Consider the following 23,797-nt stretch of genomic DNA (forward strand, 5'->3'; position numbering starts at 1 on the left):
TACGGGAGATAATGGGAGGCTAACTTTGGACCCCAACTCCGGAAGTGGATGTCAAGGATCCTTTCGCAATCTTTATTAATCCTGCCAATTCGAGGATCTGATATCCAGTGGAGATTCTTTTTTTGGCTTTGTGATTTGGTCTGGGGCAATATCGAGCAAATGTTTCGACAAGAAACTGTTCTACCTTGCAACTAATTCGTACCTTCACTGTCGGAGCATAGCGACGCGCTTATCAATACCCACCCTCATTAATTATCTACCCCTCATTGATCTATCTTACCTGCTTTTACTCAGCAGCGGCAGACACAAAAGAAATCTAATCGACATTTGGCCTCCAACGAATTCGAGTCCAGGCTTGGACGCACTCACTTGTAAAACTTGGAGCAGTGGGTATACACTTTGATCACGTTACCTACCCATTGCACGTTGATTTTACCAGGTGTGATATATAGCCTTGTACAACATAATCACAAACACTACAGCCATTTTTCTCGTTTTTGGAATTCACGGTCTATTCGACAATGCAAGAAGAGACAGTGGAGATGTATCTCGAGAATGAACCAAAGCTTATGCCAGTCGGTACACCGCTGCAAAATTATGTTGATAGACTACAATCAGCAGGCAATCATTCCACGGGTGCGAATGTCGAAGATTTGATGAAAGAAATCGAATTGCTTGAAAACTATTATCCATTGAATGATAACTCACAATGCTTCAGTCGAAAAATCTCCCCTTTAATAGACTTCCTTACCATGTGCGGACCGGCTGTTGATATGATGATTCAATGTTATCCTCCTCCGTCTGCTTTAGTGTGGAGTGCAACGAAAGATTTATTAGAGGTAAGCATGTATACATTTTGATTCACCGGGAATCAGTACTAAATATCAATTAGATTGGACGCACCTCGATTCGTTACTATCAATTGGTTTCGAGGATCATATTGAAAATAACCGATATCGTGGATATCTCTGTTCAATATGAAGTCATTTTTGGGAGCGAGCCCCGAGTATCCAGTGCTCTTGCGGATGTGTATTTCGAGATCCTTGTTTTCTTAAGAACTGTTCGCTCAGCTTTATCCAAAGAGAGTAGGTTGCCTAACATCTATAGCCCGCGAAGATGTCGACTGACCAGTCTAAGCAGTTAAGCTTGAACGCACAGTTCTAAAATCTCTCGACGCGGAGTTCACTAACCACGTTCAACGGCTTTTCAGAGCCACCCAAATATTATCCCAGGAAGCCACGCTTGCATATGAACAGTATACGGAATTTTACGCCGTCAAGCAACCCCTGATGAGCGAAAATGGCGTCGTGGAAATCTCGTTTCCTCTAGAGAACCAGGGTCGGTAGAGTCCACTTGATGATTGATGACAACTACCGAGGTTCACGCTGATGAATAATCCAGATGCAGATATTAGAGCACAAGTAATGACTTGGTTATATCCAGGCGAATACTACGAGAGTTTACATCAAGCTTGCGCTAAAAGATCGGCAAATACGGGTCAATGGCTACTCACTGATACAAGCTTTCAAAATTGGCTTAATGGACTATCAGGCCCGATACTATGGTGCTATGGTTCTCCAGGATGCGGGAAAACGATTCTCAGTGCCACTATAATCCAGTATTTACAAGATTATTATGCGTCTACTCCCACGGTATACTTTCATTGTAGTTCAACGGACAGATTAAAGCAATCTCAGGAATCCATATATATCAGCCTTCTAGGTCAAATTACAGCACAAGCAAACGTTATTCCACAAGCACTGATATCTGCATATCTCTTTGCCGAAAGATATGGACGATGCCGCATCTCCTTTGCCGACAGGATTCCGGAATTGCTTACAGAAGTCCTTCATGAGCTACCAGCACTGAACATTATCATAGATGGAGTTGACGAATGTGAATCCGAAGACATGTCAGGTATGTTGCGCTTATTGAACAGCATTTCTAGAGATCGCAACTCTGTTCGTCTATTATTCTTTTCACGGGACATCTTACCAGTACGAAAGGAATTGGGGTCGTTGCCTTTTATCCACATCAATGCGAATTCTGTACAGTCAGACATCGACCAGTATTTGAGAGAGGCCATTGAAACCCTTCCTTGTACGGAATCTCACTTGAAACAGTATGTCTATAATGTATTATCCCAGAAAGCTGCGGGCATGTTTTTGTTCGCTCGACTAGGAATGGAAACACTGCAAGCAACATTCAGTACCCAGGATATGCTAGCTTCGTTGGATAGGCTTCCAACAGGGCTCTACAATGTATACGGGCAAATTCTGGAACGTTTGGCATCAAAACCAATTATGCACCAATCCTTAGCACGTCGAATATTCAATTGGGTATGTAGAACTTCAAGACCTCTCAATTGGCTTGAATTACAGTGTGCATTATCTTGGGACGAGGAGAGGATGATATTCGATGGGAACATTGCACCTTCTAAGGACTCGGTACTGGAAGCTTGTTGTCCTTTGGTTGAGTACAGAACTGAATCCGACACATTTCATCTTGGCCATTTATCAGTCTATGAATATCTTCATGACCAATCAAACTTTATCCTACTATCACCTCAGGCAACTGGGTTTCTTCTTGAAGAGAAATACTCGCACTTTGGACTAGCACAAGCAACATTGACGTACCTAAGCAAATCGGGGATTGCCGAGTCGATCAATCTCAATTCACAGCAATATCCCTTGGCAAAATATGCCACCGAAAACTGGTGCTACCATCTATCTCTCTCTGTATACGATTCGAAGCTGCATCGACAATATGAAAAGTTCGTTGCATCCGAAACAAGACGATCGGCTTGGATCACTAGATCGTTACTATCAGAGGACTTACCCTTTCCCATGCATCGAATAGCAAAACTCCAAAGACTAGTCCAAACTTGGACGAATCAATCTGGTACCCTTGGAAAGCAAAGTGCAGAGGATTTGATGGATATTCAAAAAGCTCTGTTTAGACTGGACGATTTCATACAATCACAACGTCGAGGAGGACCGGGTAATATCAACATCATCTCCAACTTCGAAAGATCAATGATCATCCGAGATTTGGCGAGACTGTATACAATGAGTGGGCAAATAGATATGGGAGTTCGGGTGTTTGAAGAGGAAATCACAAAAACTGGAGGTACCAGTTCTGGAAAAGCGTCAAAGACATGGCTATTGAACAGTCTTGGGATTCTCTACGATCAGCAAGGACGCTTTCGCCTCGCGGAAGCTATCCAGCGTCAAGCTCTAGCCGTCCAACTTCGGTAGCTATTCACCCTCTTACCAAACACACAAAAAACTAACTTCCTCTCCAGATTTCTTCCCCACGACCACCTCGACATAATAATCACCATCAACGAACTCGGCCGCGTGTGTCGCCACCTTCAAAAGCATTCCGAAGCCGAATCTCTGCACCTCCGCGCCCTCCGCACTCTTGAACCCCTCTTCCCCCTAACAGACCACCACATCATCTGGACCCAAAACGCCCTCGCCCGCTGCTACCGCTCTCCGCACCGTACCCCCTGTCTCCCCAACGAAGCGCTCGCCCTGCACACCCGCGCCTACAACTCCATGGTGCGTACCCTCGGTCCGCTGCACCCCCACGCCATCTGGACCCTCTCCGACACGGCGCGCTGTCTCGCGCAGCTAGGCCGAATCGACGAGGCGTTTGAGACGCGTCAGAGAGTGCTCGATCAGAGAATCCAGGTCCATGGGAGAATGCACGCGGATACCCTGTGGGCGATGAATTCGCTCGCGCTGTGCTACGAAGCGAGAGGAGAGCTGGCGGAGGCGGTGACTTGGCATACTCAGGCGTATGAGGGACAGGTCAAACTTTTGGGCGATCAGCATGCCCATGCGAAATGGAGCTTGCAGGCTTTGGTTCGCACGGGGTTCTTGTGTTAGAGGGTTGGGTGGATTGGGATTTTGAGGTAGGGGATTGAGGAATTTTGGGCTTCTTTTCTTTTATTATTATTATTGGGGCGTTTCTTCTCTGATTGCTTTTGTTTTACTTCTTTCTTTGTCTCTCTCTTTCTTTCCCCTCCATAGGATATCTTGAGGATATAAAGTCCAAGGTCAGGAAGCGTATGTGTCCACGACAGGCTTAATTTGGTTCCGACACTTCTGATAAATTTCTTTCCTCCCCTTTCTCTTTCTCTCATGTAGCAATATTTACTTGGATACCATATCATATGTGATTACGATGGAGTTATAGTCCACTACTAATGATCAGGAAATAGGAACTGTTTCCTCTCTCTTTTTCCTAAAACTTCTTCAAAACTCATTCTCTTGATTTATTACTTGATTTAATACTTGATTGCTTACTACTGGACACGACTCATCATTTTCCCAAATTGAAATTCACGTGCTCTTCTAATTGATTGATTAATATTCCATATCACGAGGATCTAGTTACTCCTTTTTATTTAATCCAATTCAATCCATTCCACTCCAATACCAATACCAATTCCAATACCAATACCAATTCCAATTCCAAACCCATCATATCATATCATATCACATCAACCCCCCCCTCCTCCCAAATCCCCATTCTCACAACCACCAAAAATAAGCGCCCACCACCTCACCCCTTACCACATCCCTAGCATCCCTAGCATCCCTACCACAGTCCCCCGTATTCCCGCTTACTATACCACCGTATCCACCCACACCCAGGGATCTCCACACCATAACCTCGCCCCCAAAAATAGCCCAGAAACAGGGGGTGTGAGAAATACTTACATATTACCCTACATAATACCTACACAAACAATATGCTACACGATATATGATAAATCTCACATACATCGCTCTCTCCGATATGTACGCCTCTTGATACACGGTGTGTGGGCTTATCTTGTTTATATGTGTGATTAGGTGATTTTAGAGGAGGTGTTTGCTGAGTGTACCTAGGTATGCGTATATATGTATATGTGGATCTATGTATGTATTATGTATGAACTCTTTGATTTAGACATGCGGTGGAGCCGTAACGTAATGCTTGCTGTGTAAGGTTATCCCAATACTTTAGTGTAGGTAGGTATCTAGGTAGCCTGTGAACGACGAGTTTGGACAACAGCTCGTAAAAGAATATTACTAGATGGGGCGTCAAGCGGCTGTTGGGGATTAACTTCTTCGGATAGTGGATGGAATAGTTACTATTTACTAGGTAGTTTCGATACTTAGAGAGCAGTGTTCGCATGGCAGAATTGAGATAGTACAACGCTAGTACGCAACTCGAGCACGAGTCTGTCAATTCTTAACGGACCGGCCCGGAATAGTAGATCCTAGTCAGGCTAGTGAAGAGGAAGTATCGGGGTTTGTGGAATAGTCTGGTTTTGAAATTGACGGCCTCATAATCGTCACAATTGATTACCGGAGTTTACGGTGGCCTCATAGGGAAAGAATAGGAGAGTTCTCAAATATGCGATGGGCACCATCTGATTGGATGAGATCATTTACTTCTTTGGGCAAGAATTTCTAAACGTCTATATGTCATTTCAGCCCTATAAACTGACCTACGCGTGGCCAATTGCCGAGGATGAAGGAGTGATAACTGAAATGATTGATTCCACCCCATATGTTTTTGATCGGGAATCGACGATGATAAGGCTGTGAAAATGATTTGTAAGTGATTTTTCGACGTACAGACGATGTGGCGACATCTGAGTCTTGAGATAGAACACGTTACAAGGTAGTATCGGGAATATCCAGTGTAAGCATTGTAAACCCTAGGTCACCCGCAATGGTAAACTTGGCGTGCCATGTTTCATCTTGAAAAGATGGTGCAAATTAAGCGCGAATATATTCATCTAATATGGAACTTTATTGATCCCTCGATGTGATACCTTATCAGCTTGACCCCTGCCAAGTACCACGTGGGATTGTTGGTGAGAATGCTAATTTCAACCGAATGTGGAAATTTTTCGAGTTTTGTGACGAGATGCTGACATCGGAAGGATCCCGATGGGAAGGGTACTTTCTGTTTTTGGTGTTTCAATCACAGGGGCCAAATAGCAGGCCAAAATTATTTCAGTGATTGCAAGTTGGCACTTCGAAACAATTTGATTCAATTGAAGTCGACATCATCGCCCCTTCTGTATGTCGATTTCCTGGAGCTTCTCTTGAAAGATGGGTCGTACAGGCTACAGAGTGGAAGGACTACCCCATGATATAACACTCAAAAATGTTCATAATTACTTGCAATTCGATCCCGCGGTGGACATGCAACTGGTTGCGAGATCTGTCGCACCACTTATCGATGGCCAACCGAACGAATTAAAAGTCGCTACTGTAGACTTTATGCCGCCGTCGGGTTGGAATCCATCGGTCCCATTACCGGTTCTGAAAGGCCGTGGCGGAGACAGAGTTGTCGTTGACCAAACATTCTATGGATTTACTCCTCTAAATGAGCCACAAGAACCGGTAGCTCTTGAGTAAGCTTCCCACTTCCATAATTGTTCTTGCTGATAGATATTATAGCATTATTGCTGTCACGGGACTAGCTGGTAATGCCTTCGGTTCATGGGCATCAGAGCCAACGCATATGTGGTTGCGAGACAAACTGGCAGTGGACTTCCCAAATGCGAGGGTAATGAGCTATGGATTTGACTCTCACTTGAAAGGTAGCCACTCAGAGGCTGTTATTTCAGTATTCAGTTCTCGTTTCCGTAGCGATGTAGAAGAGATACGCAGACATGCATCAGTAAGTCAGGTGTTCATGATTTGGCAAGGTAGATATTGACCACAGTAGGATCGACCTCTGGTATTTGTCGGACATAGTTTGGGAGGCTTGGTGATTAAGAAAGTATGCAACTATCTGTCTCGTATAGTGTTATTACTCACATATTTGTCTAGGCTATGTTAGGGCGATGGAAAATAATGCCTTCTATTCCTTTGATGATATTCATGGGAACACCACATCGAGGATTGGATACGGAGGCTCTACTCGAGCTCGTTAAGCATGATGCAACAGCACCCTTAATTCGACAAATATCTTTTCGATCTCATGAACTCAACGAACTGAACTCTGATTTCTGTCACTTTTTATCCACGGCTCCCGAAATCGCGATACTATCAGTTTATGAGACCATCCGAACCAAAACTTTGGTTGAGGTTAGTAAAATTTTCCTGCCATGAAGATTAATGGCTCACTCATGCATTAGATGCCAGATGGGACATGGGCCAGACAAGGATTAGAGAAGATGATGGTACCCCCAGGTAAGCACACCTCGAAGGATTCCACAATATCCCAATACGTGATTGCATATGTTTGAAGCCGCTAATAGGAATGTAGACTCGGCAGTACTTGGCGTTGGTACGAGGGAGGTAGAGGTTCCGTGCATTACAGATCACTCTAGACTAGCAAAATTTCCCGCTACAAGCCAGGGTACTGCGTATCCGCAAGTCCAAGGAGCAATCATGAAATCCATACGAACAACACCTTTGGGACACGAGGAACTAATAGACGCAGTACGAATGCAAGCCTTGAAGAGGGTCGAGTCACTCGTCAAGTCAGGAGATTTCAACCTGGATCGATTTGCTCAAAATGGCGATACTGCTTTGGTGCTTGCTGCCAAGTGGGGCTCCAAGGTTGCTATAAAGTGTTTGTTAGCCTATGGCGCCAAACCGAACCATCGTGATGAAGCGGGGTGTACGCCTCTATTTGCCGCCGCCGGTCAATATGAAGCATCGCTTGATGTGGTCAAGTTACTAGTTGAGAATGGTGCAGACGTTAATTTAGTCTCAGGTGATCTGAAATGCACACCATTGCATGGGGCTGCTCAAGTGCCCTCGAACTCGCATGTTGTTCAATTCTTGTTAAGCCATGGTGCAGCGACGGAGGTTCAGAATGCACATGGGCTGACACCACTTTATATCGCCTCGCGTCAGAATTGTGTCTTTTCGGTGAAACTATTACTGCAGTATGATGCATTTGTTGATTCTTGCAATTGGGACGTCAAAGATAGGAAATATGGAGAAACACCGTTGATAGCAGCGGTTTATTTCGATAAAGGAATCGCTCACAACACACACGTGATAGAACTACTGGTTCAGGCTGGCGCTGATATCAACATTCGAGCCGGAGATTCGAAACATACAGCTTTAATGATCGCTTGTCTGAAGGGCTATGATCGGGGAGTAAAGTGTTTGCTAGAACAGGGTGCTAATGAAGGCATACAAGACATCAATGGTAACAATGCTCTGATGTACGCTGCAAGAGTAGGGAATGTACATACAATCATGGCACTCGCAGAATATGGCCGCTCCAGCATTGACACACAGTCTGCACAGAGACGGGTTTTAGATTGGGCCATTTATTACGGAAAGGTTGAAATAGTGAAATATCTCACAGCGTTGGATCCTGGCTATCAGCCAATAGGTTATGATGAGAGATTCGCAAGTAACGTAGATGAGCAGACGAGAGAAGAGATTGAGATGTATCTACCGAAACATGGTAACCATGGTATGTCCGTCAAAGGGCTGACATTTTGGGATCGAGTCAAATGGAAGAAGAAACCAAAGCAGATAGACTAGGTATTATTTGTCAATACGAAGCATCGCAGAAAGATGCATATGAATGTGAAACTTTCAATTACAATTGAAGATGTATCCTACTTAATTGCCTTGATGGTTGAGACCGAGATATGGAGTTTTTTGACATGAAGTTGACGTTGTGTGTTTGCGTGAAGTTCTAGTTGGACCGTGCGTCTTCTATCACGTGACAATCAACTGCACTTCTAAATCTCTTGGCCTCCCGTATTTCACAGTTGTGTATCTCGATCCTCAATTGGGGGCTGATGTATAAATATAATACAGTTCCACTTTCGTTAACACAACCCCTGGCACTATTCTAAGAAAGATGAGGTAGCCGCAATCCTTCTACCATCAAATGCAACCGCCGAATCCTTTGCCATGCAGGAACAGCATGTGTTCCCGTCTTGGATACGAATTCTTGTGAGCTTTCTGTAAGTTCATTGGACAAGCAAGTGATATCTGGTATTTTCCCTACCTCTTTTGCTATATTCTGGTGTGCCGGCTTTGAAAGTTCTTGGCTGGCAATCTTAAGAAAGTCTAGGTCTCTTTATCTAGCACGATGCGACTGTCAGACCTCCGCCACTCTCCATTTGGTGTATGGATCTTTGCTCATGATATACAAGTCTATACCTGGGATATGGTCTCTTCGTGAAACCTTTCTCAATCCAGCTTCTTGACATGATTTTTTCTCTTCTTGACCAATGAATCTTATACTTGCTCACACGCCTATTGATTCTTAATGACTTCGGCACATCGCGCATCTGAGTACCTCCGTGATAGTGATTCGAGAATACGTGCTTAAAGGATATCAAAGAGTCAATGAAGATAGAGGGTAACCTGGAATTTCTGCGATATTTACGGCGCGCTGTCACGGAGTATCTGGTAGATAAGAATGATAAGATGCAAAGGAGGGGTGGGATGAAGGCTCTCGAGTTGTTGCGTCGGGCGCAAAACGAAATTCCATCAGGGCTAGATCCCGTCAAAAATATGTGCCAAAGATGGTATCATTCGTCGGTATTGAAAAACGAAATTCTGTACATCTATGGGGGCTATGAAACTTTTGTTGCATCTAACAATCATGGTGGCATAACCGGGAGTATCACTATGGGTACAAGTAAGTTAACAGTTTTCAATTCGAGGCTCAGCTAACAAAATTTATAGATAATTATATGATAGGTGTTGAAATGAACGAATCCTGGAATTGGACAAAGGCTTCCGCAAGTCTGCCACTGGTATCGGAGCAGGTCTTTCTCTCCGATTCCGAATCATCAAATGCGTTCTCATCTGTAGTGCTCAACGGTGCTCTTTTTTCTGGAACTGCTGCTGGCAATGAAATATATTTATATGGTGGAACCGAGCAAAGCATGAATACGAGCTTCTATGGCTACACAGGCCCTACGTCACCAAATCAGACCCTAATGTCTTATGATGTAGCTCAAAATACATGGGCCTCGATTGACGTAGATTCTACGATACCTGAAAAAGCTAGTTTCGGGGCGAGCGCTGATATTCCAGATCAAGGTCTCGGGTTTTACTTCAATGGCGAGATCAATAACGGGTCGAGCACAGAAACGATTTCAATTCCTGCGGGAAGTTTTGTGCCCCTGGAGGGCATGGTTATGTTAAATATGACGGACAATACGACGAGGAATATCTCCACTGCAGCCATAGACACAAACTCGAGAACAGGTGGCCTTTTACAATATATACCTGGAATAGGAGAGAATGGCAAAGGCATACTGATACAATTTGGTGGTCTGTATCGTCAAGCCGGTGAATTGGCAGACGAACTAGGAGGCACTCTAGTAGGTTACAACAAGCCCTTGATAGCATCGAAAGTCTTTCTAACCCGTCTCACTAGGCTCCAATGGATCAAATCAATATTTTCGATATCAACAGTGCATATAATGGAGGGAACGGGTCTTGGTATACTCAACAAGCCTCGGGAAATATTCCCCCAAGAAGGATGGATTCTTGTACCGTTGTCGCCTCTGCTCCTGACAATTCGAGTTACAATATATACCTTTATGGCGGACAAGATGGAGGTTCTGTATCTTATGACGATGTTTTCGTGCTCTCATTACCTTCATTCACGTGGATACAAGTTTATGAGTCTGTACCAGGCAGTCCACGTTTTGGACACACCTGCCATGTAGTTGGAAATAGGCAGATGTTAACGGTTGGTGGGGCTCAGAAGAAGTACTCATCTTATTGTGATTGGGAAAGTTCGGGGGTGGCTATCTACGATATGTACACTTTATCATGGACATCAACGTTCTATCATGACGCCAACAAATACATTGTCCCAGGTAATATTACTGATGTTATTGGTGGAAAGTAAGTATCCTTCAACTCTTTAAATCATATTCATGACTAATCAATAAACAGTTCCAGTGGTTTTGCACAAATCACTCGCCCTTCTAAGGACTTTACAAACGCCAATGTCGCCTCACTTTTCAATCAAGCTTTACTGGCCACAAATACCAACACCTCCAGTACTACCAACACTACTGGCAGTACTACGACTAACTCATCTGCTACAGCTTCAACGGCAAGTAACAACGTAAGCCATGGTGCAAGTACCGGTGTGATAGCTGGCGCTACCATTGGAGTCGCGGTTGCTGTCTTTATCATCTCTTCTCTGGTATGGGTATGGCGCAGATCATCTGCGGCTGGTCGCACTAAAAGACAAGAAGGATCGAGGACTGATTCGCGCCAGTCTCTCATTGTGGAAGATGGGAAAGCCCTTAATCGGCTCCGAGCAAATGTAATGAGCATGGCCTACGATCCTAGCAATCCTTGTCATGTGCCTGGAATAGTGGTACCAAAGGAACAGGCCCGTGAGAAATTGGAGTCTTGACTTTCTCTTAATTGAAAGAACAATTCAAATATAAATATTAAATTAGCTTAGTTTCGGTGTGCATATAGCATAAGTATCTAATTTTACCGCTTTTCTACAATATTTATAATGACCTTGTGAGCGTTTAATGTCTTACAGGCAGGATATGAAACTTGCTAGTCATCTGAGAAGCAGTTAATGTATAAGAAGTGACATCTCAATCAGTTTCCCCGTTGATGTTTGGTGATTGCCCGCCCCATCACCAACACCGTCAGCATCACCCACATTATATCCATAAAACCCACTTTTGGCGACCAGAATTAGGAATCGACTACCTTATGCACAAATAGGGATTATTTGCAAGAATATAATGACCTGAATCACAGGAAATTAGTTATGTTATAGATCTTGCATTGAATTATCAAAAATGCTAGCATGTCTCCGGAATCTGAGAAGTGATGGCTTACCTGGGTGTTCTAGGATGGTTTGTTTAGCTATGGTTCCGAGACTTCTTGTTTCAAGGAGATGGATAAATTCATTTCTTTTCGTGCTTAATATTAAATATGAGTATACCTGTCTGATTATACAATTTTCCATGAAGATGACCCAAATTTCTGATTCGTGTCATTAGCGAGAATCAAAGGGGTCTGGCGAAATGATCAGATCATAAGATCAAATTTCGTCGTAAAAAAGAGACACAAACAATCATAACATAATACCGATTATTACACCACATAGACAGTTTATACCAGTTTGTAACATCATTCTGTCAGTTTCATGTGTGTTTTTTTGGTTTGTTGAATAATCGCGCGGAAGATGGCGGGATGGAAGATGCTCTAGGAAGACCTTAGAAAGTGGTATATAAATACGTATATAGAGTATCTTACGCGCTTGATGTGATTAGCTTCTAGATTTTTTAGATTATTTTATTTCTATGTAGGTTTTGGGTAGTGCCTTACCTCATTGTTCATAAATTCTGTCGAGAAGGTCAACTCTCTTTCCAACACAGTTCATTCCAGCCCAACAATCTGTTAAGTTAGCAGAAAGTAACAACATACATTAGTATACGCTAAGTAGAACGTTCAAGAACTCAATAGATTTCCCGAAGCGTTGCCTAACCAGAGTCCTGAGATGAACTCTAGGAACAAAATGGAAAACTGATGGAAATCAATCTGCCAGATTGCTACCGTATCCCACATTCTCTCCGCTACAATGTTTTTGAACTAAACACACCTATAGCCATTGATGATACCGCAGTGGGAAAAGTATCCGGCGATAAGCAGTATCACTGTTCTTCACTGTTTCAACTCGCCCTGATCCGAGGGGGCACTTCATACTTAGTGGTATCGTAGCGAATCTACCATACTGAGCTTCTGGCTCATTGCTAGTATCCGAAAAATCAGGAGGTAGACACAACCTTACTGATTCAACGGTACCAAAATTATATGTAAACGTTTGCCGGAACACAATTACTTATCGATACGGTTAGTATGAGATTTCAGGTATTCCGCTACGTATATTACACTGAGCAATATCAGCGTAGTCATGTCGGCCCTATTTGTGGATTACCGTGTAATTAGTGAGTATGATAATGTTAGTAGGCAGTACAACACTTGCAGCTAATCCATGCGAGCCATGTTCGGCCATGTGCATTTGACTGCAAAATTATGGAGGAGCTTGGTGCGGTTTATAAAATGTTATAAAAGATACCAAGATGTAATATTCAGAATCATTCCATTTCAAAATATCACAATTCATCAAACAACTCAACAAGCTTCACGTGAAACATAGTTCTCTCCTAAGGCTCAATAATACTTGATACATCATTCCAATAAATCCTCCAAACTTCATTTGCAAAATCGATAATTTTCACGAATCACCAAAATGGGCAACAAAAACTATCGTGGTCGCGTTACCCAGATTCCGGCTTCTAAGAAATACACAGAGGAAAAGTTAGCGGCAGAGAAGACCCGCGAAGAGGATCAACAACTTACTGAACAGAACCAAAAATTGGCCATTGCTTATAAGTTGCATGCCAAGAAAGTCAAAGACGAACAGTATGCGCAGGACTTCGACTATTCAACCCTTCCCCAACATTGCGCATTACAAGTCAAGAAGGATAGCGGGACACCTAAGTTGTTCATCCAGATCGACATCATACACCCAAATCGTACTGCTAAAGAGGTAGATTTTTTTCGAATTCTTCACAAGTACGCACCAATGATCAAAAATGTGGAGATCCTTCTCATCGCCATCGACATTTCACAACTCTGGAGGAATCTACAATCTCCGAATCAAGAATATGATCAAGACTATCGATATCCTAAATACTTTTGATCTCGAAAATCTTCACCTCCTCATCTCCGTCAACAGACCCGATAATTCCAGCAAATAAAGCTCGATGCCGCCTGTTTCGGCTTGAAATTTGATAGTTGGACAATGGGAACAGTATTATTTGGCGACCGGCAGAAGGAAATGAATGTGGGAAGTCGGAGTTCAATTTCTCGCAGATTAGCTGGGGTGTATAGGAGTGAGTTTTTGACTCAAAATAGTACTTAGTTGGGCATCGATTGCATGCGACGAGCTGCGGGGAGTTGGGATAGCCTAGAGGCCTAGAGCATCCATATGAAAGATTTCATAGGCAGTGAAACACGTGTTATTATGATACCAGAGACGATTTCTTGCGGAGAGTATCAGTAAGCTCTAAATAGGTAGATTACGTCACTCGCAGGCCGCTAGCTGGAGCCTCAATGCAAAATGAATATAACAATCAAATAATCAGCCTATTTTCTGAAATATATATGACATTGACCTGAGAGTAAATAATTTGTGTGTTTATGGCAAATCAGCAAAATTATAAGCTCTTCAGACTGTGATTAATCAAAACTCGAAAATAGAAACTTATATTATATACAAAAATCCTATGGATAGTTTTCCATCACAACGGGGAATCAAATGAGAGAGTGAAAGTTGATACAACTCTTCGGACCATGACGGAAAGATAAGTAACATGCTGTGAATATCGAATGTTAATAATGTCACGATATAATAACACCCTGGAGATTCCCTGGAGTTAAGTCAATCCCAACCACCAAAACATTCAGAAATGCTCTAGGATTCTGAAAATTTTATACTGTTACCGTACAAAAGACATTCAATAGTATCACTATCTCGCTGTTAGCTTTATCAATGACACGGCAATTTATTGCATTCTCAATACATTTATTCCGTATCATAAGAATTCGACATGCAACATATCTTAACTTTGATACGGGTTATATTACGGTGGATTATTCGATATGGTTGATGAATAACTACACTGATTCCACGTATACATCAGTTCATCAACAGCGTCACAGAGTTTGATCGGCCAGCCGTACTATTAGCTGTGCCACACAATTCGATACGTCGATACTTGCACGGAATACGGCTAGTTGACGACTCAGGTACATGAAATTGCTTTGGGAGCAGTAGGAGAGCTATCTTGCAGTTAGCAAGATAGTATATAGGTATTCTTCTTTCTCTAGAATCCGGAATCTTTTTACAATACAATTTCCAAACATTCCATTGAAATCCTCACATCCACAACGAAGAACAACAACATTCAAACTCCCAAGTTTCTTCAACTTATCCTTTCAACACAGAATTCTTCGTAGTTCTTACTACAAATATTGTTCAACACCTTAGAAAGCCACTCGAAACTTCACGATGGGTTCCAAAAACGCCCGCGGTCAAGCACCAGTCAAGCGCGCAGCTCAAGTTTATGCTGAACAAAAGGCAGCCGAGAAGCTTTCTACTGAACAGTAGAAAGAAGCACAGAAGCAACATGCTCAGCAAGCCAAGGCCCAACAGTTGGTACAAGAGAAGGCTTTGGCTCTTCAATGCATCTTCAACTTTGACTACACCACTTTACCTAAGCACGCTGCACTCAAGGTAGTAAAAGACGCCGGCACCGAAACTGTCAAGTTGCACATCAACATTGACATCATTCATCATCAAAAGACAGCCAACGAAGGCAATCTCAATGTTGTTCTTTCCAAGTATGCGGATCTCATCACAAAGATTCAGTTCAGACTAGTCGCTCCAACATATCACGAATCCTCTGAGGTTTACAATCTTCGAGTCAGAAACATGATGCGGACTATGAACTGCCTTAACAAATTCAAGATCGACGAGTTCCAGTTTGTGATCTCACTCAACAACGCCTTTAACCTCCATCAAATAAAGCTCGCAGCTTCAGCATTTGGCTTGAACTTCAAGGAATGGACAATGGTTGCAGAGATTCTTAGATTTAAGGGTAGATTCAGTGTTGATATTGGTAGTCCATGGGACCGTAGATTGGCTGGTTTGTACAAGACCCAGTTCTTAGTTCACAAGGAGAAGTGATACAGAATCGGAAAGTAGGGAGGGAAGATAATAGTTTGGCTATTGGTTTGCCTAGGGGATGTCATGTTTTCGGAAGTGATCATCAAAGCCTTTCTAGGTTTTTTCGAAGGTAGCATCATCTAATTGAACAATCCAATACCTGAAACTGATGTGCCACTGATAAATCTTGATTCTGTGACTCATCACATTGCATAAATAACTACCAAGCTAACAAAGTAGCAACTTATAATATAATGTCTACATTCTCGATGTTACGGTTCCTCAACATGGTTAAAAATCAAAATGAACTTTATATATAACATGCAATAAATATGTCCTCTTTCATTGGTAGATTTACGGAGAGAAGACGATAGACCTTACAATTTCACTTGAGTCAAGTAAGTATACAGGTTGGATATTCTATGGACATGGAATGAGCATCGTATTATTGTTGATGAAAAGGTATCATAGGCCTCCACATAGACTCTCAAACATCAACAATTCCTCGGAGATTCAAAATAGTTGATTTTCCCAAATTTCATTGAGGTTTGACAGCTCGGAACACCCTAGTACTATTATCAATTATTAGAGTTTCTTTAATCTCTAAAAGTAATTCCTTGAACATCTATTATATTCTTTCCAGATTTATTGAATGACATAGTGTAACGCACTGTTTACAATCACAAATTTTGCAATAAATTCTTTACTTTACAGTAAACAATTCATTTTATGTATTTTATAGAAAGTCAATTGATATAACTCCAGAGTCATTAAAGGTTAGTCATAGATACACTATCTGAATCCTGAAAGAATTTGATCTATGAATGGGAACAATTTGTCTATGTTCGAGCTTTAGTATGAATTAATAAGTTCACAAACTACTATTATACACTTCTGTCTGTGAATTCTCTCCGTCAGAATCTCGGTATATTGATTTTAATGAAGGTGAATGTTAAGCGAGTCACAGTTAATGAATAATAGTTGGGGAATTAGGCGAAGGAAAAACTTTCAGACTGCAAAATCACAAGATTGTTTCCCAAAGAATAATCACAAAGAGCATGCATTACCCTTTTGAGCGGCTGATTTAACTTTCAAACGGTGATGATTGACAGGTGAATCATTCGAAAAGATAGGAATCTCGCAAATGTGGCTGTGGAAAGTTCCATGAACTGTGGTGAAACATCTCAAAGTGAATATACACAACGTTTCCCTCCATTACACATGTAGCAAATGAACCACGTCATACTGTAGCCTTCCAAGTATCAAAGATTTGATTAATTACGGTTCAGGTACGGGGAATGGCAAGATTCGGTCAATGCAGTCGAATGAATCACTCGCTAGAGACACTAGCGTCGACCACAGATGAGCTGTTGTATCACATTATCTATATAAAGATTTCTTTCGACCCCAGAATTCCAATCTTTTTTTGAGAAGTACCTTTCTTACAACACTTGATCTCCCTCACGATCTTCCACCAGAACAAAACAATTCCAACAAGTTTCAACTTTCACACAACTTTCGCACAACTTCACAAAGTTTTCATCACTACATATTCTTTTCTCCGAGGTAAATTTTTTGCCACACTCTTACTATTTATCTATTTCAAAGACTAATACAAGTACACAGGTTCTTCAACTCTCGGACATATACTCAACCAATACTTAAAAACACCTTTCATCACATTCGTTCGTTGCCTAAATTCAAAATGGGCAACAAGAACAATCGCGGTCAACAAAAGTTGGCTCCCATGTCTGTGAAGATTGCCGAGCAGCAATTAGCTCAAAAGGGGCAACTTTCTGACAAGATGGAGGCTGCGGGCCAGAAGTGGTTTGCCCAGAAGGAAGCCGAACGCAAGCGATGGACCGAGAAGCGAGCTGAATGGAAGAATAGACAGCTTGAGAAGAAGCAAGCTGAGGAGAACAAGTTGGCTGACAAGAAAGCCATCGAAGACGATGCTAGGAAGATCGCCGCCACAATGCACTTTGACTGCATTCAGAAGCATTACGCTCTTGTTCTCAAGGAAAATGGCGAGAAAAAGCAGCTTGTCATCACCCTAAACTTCATTGCCGACCCACCTACTGACATGCTGGCCTTAATGAAAGTCCTTCCTGAATATTCGCCGGCAATCACTCATGTTCAAATCAAGCTCCTTGCCCCTGTTCAACATGGCTCACGTCAGAATTATCATCAACGCGTCCAAAACATGAACAAGTTGATGAATCATCTCAATTTCTTCAATTTGACTGAGCTCGAGGTTCTTATCGATATTGACAGCGAAGACAGTTTCCCACAGTTGAAGCTGGCTGCGGCAGTCTATGGTCTCAATTTCCAAGACTGGACCATGGCATACCAAGTCATGGGAGGTATTCATCACTACCCAATCGATAGATATAGCTCATATGGAAAGAGACTTCGAGGTGTCCATCGGGCTGAGTTTGCTGGTCAGTAGGTGCGGCATTGATGGCAGTGTGAGGATAGTGGGGAAGTTTTGCAGTATGGCAAGATTGCTTTCCTTTTGCGGTGGCAATTAACATGACGCGGAGTATTGTTAGTGGACCGTCTGGCGAGACATGAATTCATTGGGTGGGAAAGAGTGACACTGTTCCGACTGGGCTTACATTCATTTGATTCTGATAATTGTGGGGGAAATTTCGGAGGCGGAGGTACCTCTAGTGCTGTGTCCCGAAAAGTTCGGACTTCTAGCTTATATCATAGCAATTACTACCACCTTTCACCTGAAAATATGTGCCATTTGATCCTGCTAAAAAGTGATAATTCCTAAGGATGTTGAATTGCCACCGTGCTTCCAGCACAATCTTGGCATGTGGATAACACTCAAGTTGCGAAAACATATAAACACTGATTTGCATAGTTGATAGCTTGACTTGTACCTTTGAAGTGATAATTTCGAACAGGTGAAGACTTGGAGTGTGACAATATTAGATTTCAATGCTTTGATAAGTTCAGAAACTGGCTTTAAAGTGAGACCCCTTGGAGTAAATGACGTTATTTCACATAAATGGGGTTAGGTCTTTTATTCAGAGAAGGAAATTTCAACATCTCATTGCTACACAATTGATTCGTGAGTTTACAACTATCGAGCCTAAAAAATCCATTATCCGCCTGCTTCAATTTTATGCTCTACACCACGATACTTCAAGGTCTAAAGATTAGCAATGAACATTTTGTTGACGTTCAATAGGTTACTTAGAACCCGAGATTTCAATCTCCATGCCTCCAATAAGCGTTCAGTTACCACGCCTTAGAATTAAGGAATGATGCTAAAACAATCTAAAATATTAAAGAAGCCGTAGTGAATTTATGTATGTGACATCTTTGCTTATAAATTAAGCTTTTGATTTGATCAGGTACGACGGCCCCTAGCACAGGTGGCTGTACCCATTCGTTTATTTCACTCTGGAATTAAATCAAAACATACCTCGCAGTAACAAATACTTCTATAAGAACATCCATATCCATCGGTTAGAAGGAACAAAAACTCAAACATCTTCCCATACTCAAGACACTCCCTATCTGAGAATTACCTCGACTGAAACCTTTGACCTTTTTTTTACCAAACGATTTTCTCCAAAGTAAATATGACTTTAAGCGACCACGATGACGGCAGTCAATCCACCCAAGTCGAGCATGTTGTCAGCAATCACGGCGATGGTAGCCAATCCGTCCAAGGAAAGCAGGCTGACAACAACCACGATGATGGTAGCCAATCTATCGAGGGAGAGCAAGCAGATAGCAATCACGGCAATGTCAGCCAACCTGTTCCAGAAGACCAACCTGCCTAACAAGATGAGCTTGCTGTCCCGGGATCTAATATTGTAGAGTTCGACTTCTCGACCCTTCCTCAAACCCCCGCCTTGACCATTTAGAAGACCGGCGACAATGTTCAGATGATTGTCGACCTCGAGTTTTCCCAGCTGAAGTCGCCCCAGGAAATTAAAGCTCTTTTACAGGCTCTTATCGAATACGCTGCGGTCATCCACGACGTCAAGATTCTCATCAAGGCCCCCAAAGAGCATCGCAGTGTCACGGCGCGCGAACGTAGAATTGCTACCGTCTCCATGGTCATTTCCATTTTGAACACCTTCCATCTCGCAAAAGTGGAGGTCATCGCCTGTCTCGACGACTACGATAGTTTTGAGCAACTCCATCCTACTATCGCCGCATATCGGTTGCGACTTCGCAATTGGACTTTGGCGTACGAGATTTTAGGTCTCGATGGCACGTGGGAAATCCCTGTAGACAGCAAGGATGAATTGAGACTTCGTCGTCATTACAAAAAACATTTTTTCAAGAAAAGTTAATCCTCTCGGTGGGAACCAGATCTTCGTCTGCTAGAATCACGCAAGATCCATTTATTGTGATGTGGGTGTGATTGGCATGACATTGGTGGGGAGTGGAACAGAGTATTCGGAGGAATGACATTGCATTGGTGCAACAGGATAGCTGGTGATATGGGGAAAGTGTAGCGGAGTAGCGGTGTTGTCACTGGAATGTTTCGATTGTTCCGTGACGTAATACTATGACAATAAAAAGAAACCTGTTACACAAATTAAACATTCATAAAATTCTTTACCATTTAGTGAAAGGCACAGTTTTCTCCAAATCTCACTGAAACCAAGTGAACCATGATGATGAAGCAGTGCTGCAATTATCGGACATTCTCTTACGTGACTTGGGTAATCTACAATTCAGATACAACCAAGAGAATCAAGAGGTAGACTTTGACCTACCAAGGCACTTCGATTATATAGAAAACAACCAAAAACAAGTTTTGGAAAAGACAATGTTCGAGAATGGAGTGATAATGGAACGATTGACACTTTGTAGATGGTGCACGTGTTCCGCGCTGTTGGTCAATCTCGTCGACCGCAATCAACGACGACTTTCTCACCATGTCAATATAAATAAGAATAAGATATCACAATCTCATTACTTTCTCATTGTGAGAAAGACGCTGGTTTGCCGATACGTCGGGTGTGTATTGACTGGATAGAATGGAAATTGTCCCAAGGAGACAGTCCAGGATGGTTTTCAATACACGACAGATTCACTTTAGTATTCTGGGCACTGGAAGCTTCATTGATACTTCAAGCACAAGAGTTTTACAGATAGAACATGTTGATGAGGCTCTACCGATTATAGCACTCAGTTTGAGTCAAGCTCTTGACAAATTTTCATAGTGTTTCTTGAGCATTACATCTGTGTAAGCTAGATTTGTGCTCTTAAATCGGTGTAGAAAATTCCAGATTTCTTGGAAGAATTAGTAAAAGTAAGCTATGTAACAGAAAAATGACACAATGATATTGAGATCTGAAATTTACTTGCTGTTCTTGTTGTGGAAATTTGAAAACTCTATTCTCGAGAACAATATTCGTGGAAGAATGACGGCTCGCAGCCGTATCAAGAGACATGAACCTAAGTATAAAGCTTAGCCAGTATAGCATGTCATTCCTTTATAATCCTATCTTTATTATTGAAAATGTAGAGGCAACTCTATAAGTAACTTCATTAGTAAAGGTAGATACTCTTTACACAAAATTGTAGCTCTATCAATCGATCATTCTGTTGATGATGAAAATTTTTCTCTCCCTCCAGAAGCATTTCATTAACCCACCGCTAAGCTGTATCCTTTATATGCCTAGATTGTAACCCCTTAATATCAAATCAATCAAACAGCCAATCAAAAGATCTCGTTGGGCTAGTGGTCATGCCATCTGTCTCACAGAATTCTCACATGGGTTTTCAAAGAACACAGAAGATCGCAGGTTCAAGCCCTGCACGGGATATTTTTGGTTGTTATTTCCACTGAAACTCTGTAGATATAAATAAGTGCATTGATTCTTGATGAAATGATCAGGGTTTTTGGGTTGTTTGTTATCTATAAGTGTTTGTACTGTAGATAAGTGGGGCAATTGAGGGGTCTCGCTTAAGGGAAGTATAGAAATTGTTCAAAAAATTGACTCGAAAAATGAAAGCTGAAATTCAGATCATGTATACAAACGACTCTTCTCCTTCATACTTCTCTCATTATAGAGCGGATGTTTTTTCCCAATCAGCGGTTTCATTGAGGTTGTCCAGCCATTACAATTATTCGATGATTTCAAGTTTAGATGTCACCGCTTTTGTTTTCGTAAATATTGCTGCTCGACCGACCGTAGGTAAAATATTTTGAGTAACTTTGGATTGCTTATACGTTTTTGATTGCCTAGTTAGGTATGAGAGAAAGGTATCTGGTTGGCCTCCTTGGGATTCAGGGGTCAACCCGCATTCACTGATGCCATCAAAATCAAGCAAGGCTTAGTGTGCGATTCATTCCATTGACAGGTTCAGGGATGCTATATTCTCGAAGTCTTCTATAGCAATCCAACCTCAACTCCAGAGAATCTGATCAACATTCAACCCGAAATTTTGAGCAAATTTTGAGATTTTATCCCGCTTGTCCAAAAGTGGATCCCAGGACATTCTTGTTGTGTATTGACTTTCATGTTATACACAATCCAATGGGTAAGTCTTTAATTCATAGACATTTTGTCTATTTAAGTCGCAGTCCCTTCTACCCAGAAGACGATCAGAAGTGATCATGTCCACTCCAGGAACGACAGCTCAGTCTCACAGAATTATTGAGAATTTTTCTCTAAAGAAAGCGTCTGACAGCCAAATTCCCTCATCCCAGCCTTAATTGCGCTCTAAACCTCCGAATCTAAAAAGCTACCATAAGATCTAGGTTATTATCTTATTGTCTGGTATCGTCAATACTGCCGCGCACTATTCTCATCACCGAATACATCTACTCACATTACTAATATAAGTATGGCAATGACTGTGCTAATACTTAATCTGCAATGACCCGTCTCTCAGCTATTTTACGAGAGTGATCTTAGATGTGACTTGTAAAAAAGCTCATCTCTGAAGAATGATACGGCTGCCACATGAAACCTTATACATGTAGCGAAATGTGATCTCGGTCACAAACGACGAACCTGAACCACTTACTCTTTTGCTTTAAATATTTTCGCTTGATTTTAATATCTGGACAGTAAATCAACATCACCCCTCTGAGTCTATTCCTAAACTCTTGCCCATACAAAGCCACGAAGCTGCACCTAGGAACAACCAAGACTTATTATGCCGCCGATGACAATATTTGAGGAGTTGGTTTGTAGGAGGTAGTTGTGCTTCAGCAGTTCTTCTTCTTTCCATCTCCATGTTCTACGCCCGAGACAGGGATTTGTACATTTATTCTTAAAGTTGAGTTCGACTTCTCTCTTATCATCAATAGAAGTTTCTAGTTGTCAAATTTCGTTGAGTTTTCTCAAAATAGGTTACAACAGCGATATAGTTACCAACACAATGTGTCTTGAGCACTTGGAGAACATAGAGGAATACAGGATCTGGTTGGGGACGATGATAGGCAACTTCTCCCTTGATCGCAACTCATTTTTCTTCTTATATTGGACGATATCACTTGAAGACATTTTTATTCATAATTCATAGTGAGCACCTTCGGTACATTCAAAAATAAGTTTGCAGATTATCATAACTCCACCCCGCACCAAAACTTATCAAAGTTACAAGCCGCTATCATATAAAGGCAGAATGTTCTTATCTTAAAATTCCTCAACATAACATTACCGTGATGAATAGTCACCTTATGCTGCGCCTGTCGTTTTCCACCAATCAAGATCTAGTTATCAGTCAAAACTCCAATGAGCTACGGTCACTCACAGAGTTCACATGCAGATATTTGATTATCATTATTTATCATTTATAGATTATTATCGTCAGAGTCCATGAAGCATATTCAAGATCAGATATCGCCAGAACTTTTTTTTCGTTGTCGCACTACGCATTTTACTCTACACCTGCCTCCTATGACAAGTTATTTTTACTGGCGCCTGGCTGAGAAATCCACTTCCAACATAATTTAATTTCTTAATAATTTGGATCTTTATGACTCTCATACTCCCGCGTGTCACTGGGAAGTTTTGTTTCATCAAGTCCAGAGAATTTAAAATATTTATCCTCCTGCTCAAGGCTTCTTAGTGGG

General features: G+C 41.9%; 6 protein-coding genes across 6 annotated transcripts; all 6 read left to right on the forward strand.

Annotated features, from left to right (window-relative positions):
* Positions 1 to 521: 521 nt before the first annotated feature.
* Positions 522 to 3,893, forward strand: EAE97_005794 (uncharacterized protein; the record flags this gene model as incomplete). Its single annotated transcript, XM_038876307.1, has 5 exons — positions 522 to 839; positions 893 to 1,085; positions 1,141 to 1,338; positions 1,402 to 3,253; positions 3,305 to 3,893. The coding sequence occupies 5 exons, from the start codon at positions 522 to 524 to the stop codon at positions 3,891 to 3,893; spliced, it is 3,150 nt and encodes a 1,049-aa protein (XP_038732783.1).
* A 2,226-nt stretch (positions 3,894 to 6,119) lies between these two features.
* On the forward strand, positions 6,120 to 8,525 carry EAE97_005795 (uncharacterized protein; the record flags this gene model as incomplete). The annotated part of the gene is made up of 6 exons (XM_038876308.1): positions 6,120 to 6,424; positions 6,471 to 6,693; positions 6,742 to 6,795; positions 6,846 to 7,103; positions 7,154 to 7,208; positions 7,285 to 8,525. 6 exons carry the CDS (start codon positions 6,120 to 6,122, stop codon positions 8,523 to 8,525), a joined length of 2,136 nt encoding a protein of 711 aa, XP_038732784.1.
* A 302-nt stretch (positions 8,526 to 8,827) lies between these two features.
* EAE97_005796 (uncharacterized protein) lies at positions 8,828 to 11,459 on the forward strand. The gene is made up of 5 exons (XM_038876309.1): positions 8,828 to 8,987; positions 9,149 to 9,639; positions 9,687 to 10,330; positions 10,387 to 10,862; positions 10,914 to 11,459. Exons 2-5 carry the CDS (start codon positions 9,345 to 9,347, stop codon positions 11,383 to 11,385), a joined length of 1,887 nt encoding a protein of 628 aa, XP_038732785.1. The 5' UTR covers positions 8,828 to 8,987; positions 9,149 to 9,344; the 3' UTR covers positions 11,386 to 11,459.
* A 3,613-nt stretch (positions 11,460 to 15,072) lies between these two features.
* EAE97_005797 (uncharacterized protein) lies at positions 15,073 to 15,750 on the forward strand (the record flags this gene model as incomplete). Its single annotated transcript, XM_038876310.1, has 2 exons — positions 15,073 to 15,123; positions 15,172 to 15,750. 2 exons carry the CDS (start codon positions 15,073 to 15,075, stop codon positions 15,748 to 15,750), a joined length of 630 nt encoding a protein of 209 aa, XP_038732786.1.
* A 1,684-nt stretch (positions 15,751 to 17,434) lies between these two features.
* On the forward strand, positions 17,435 to 18,178 carry EAE97_005798 (uncharacterized protein; the record flags this gene model as incomplete). The annotated part of the gene is made up of 1 exon (XM_038876311.1): positions 17,435 to 18,178. One exon carries the CDS (start codon positions 17,435 to 17,437, stop codon positions 18,176 to 18,178), a length of 744 nt encoding a protein of 247 aa, XP_038732787.1.
* Positions 18,179 to 19,328: 1,150 nt separating this feature from the next.
* Positions 19,329 to 20,051, forward strand: EAE97_005799 (uncharacterized protein; the record flags this gene model as incomplete). The annotated part of the gene is made up of 2 exons (XM_038876312.1): positions 19,329 to 19,496; positions 19,620 to 20,051. 2 exons carry the CDS (start codon positions 19,329 to 19,331, stop codon positions 20,049 to 20,051), a joined length of 600 nt encoding a protein of 199 aa, XP_038732788.1.
* Positions 20,052 to 23,797: the final 3,746 nt, after the last annotated feature.

Source organism: Botrytis byssoidea (genome assembly GCF_014898295.1).
Source record: "Botrytis byssoidea strain MUCL 94 chromosome Unknown BBYS_010, whole genome shotgun sequence".
Taxonomy (NCBI): Eukaryota; Fungi; Ascomycota; class Leotiomycetes; order Helotiales; family Sclerotiniaceae; genus Botrytis; species Botrytis byssoidea.

Coding starts and splice junctions, on each gene's coding strand:
- EAE97_005796 (XM_038876309.1), top strand. CDS start 9,345: ATGAAGATAGAGGGTAACCTGGAATTTCTGCGATATTTACGGCGCGCT. Junction 9,640..9,686: donor GAGTATCACTATGGGTACAA/GTAAGTTAACAG, acceptor CAAAATTTATAG/ATAATTATATGATAGGTGTT. Junction 10,331..10,386: donor ACGAACTAGGAGGCACTCTA/GTAGGTTACAAC, acceptor CCGTCTCACTAG/GCTCCAATGGATCAAATCAA.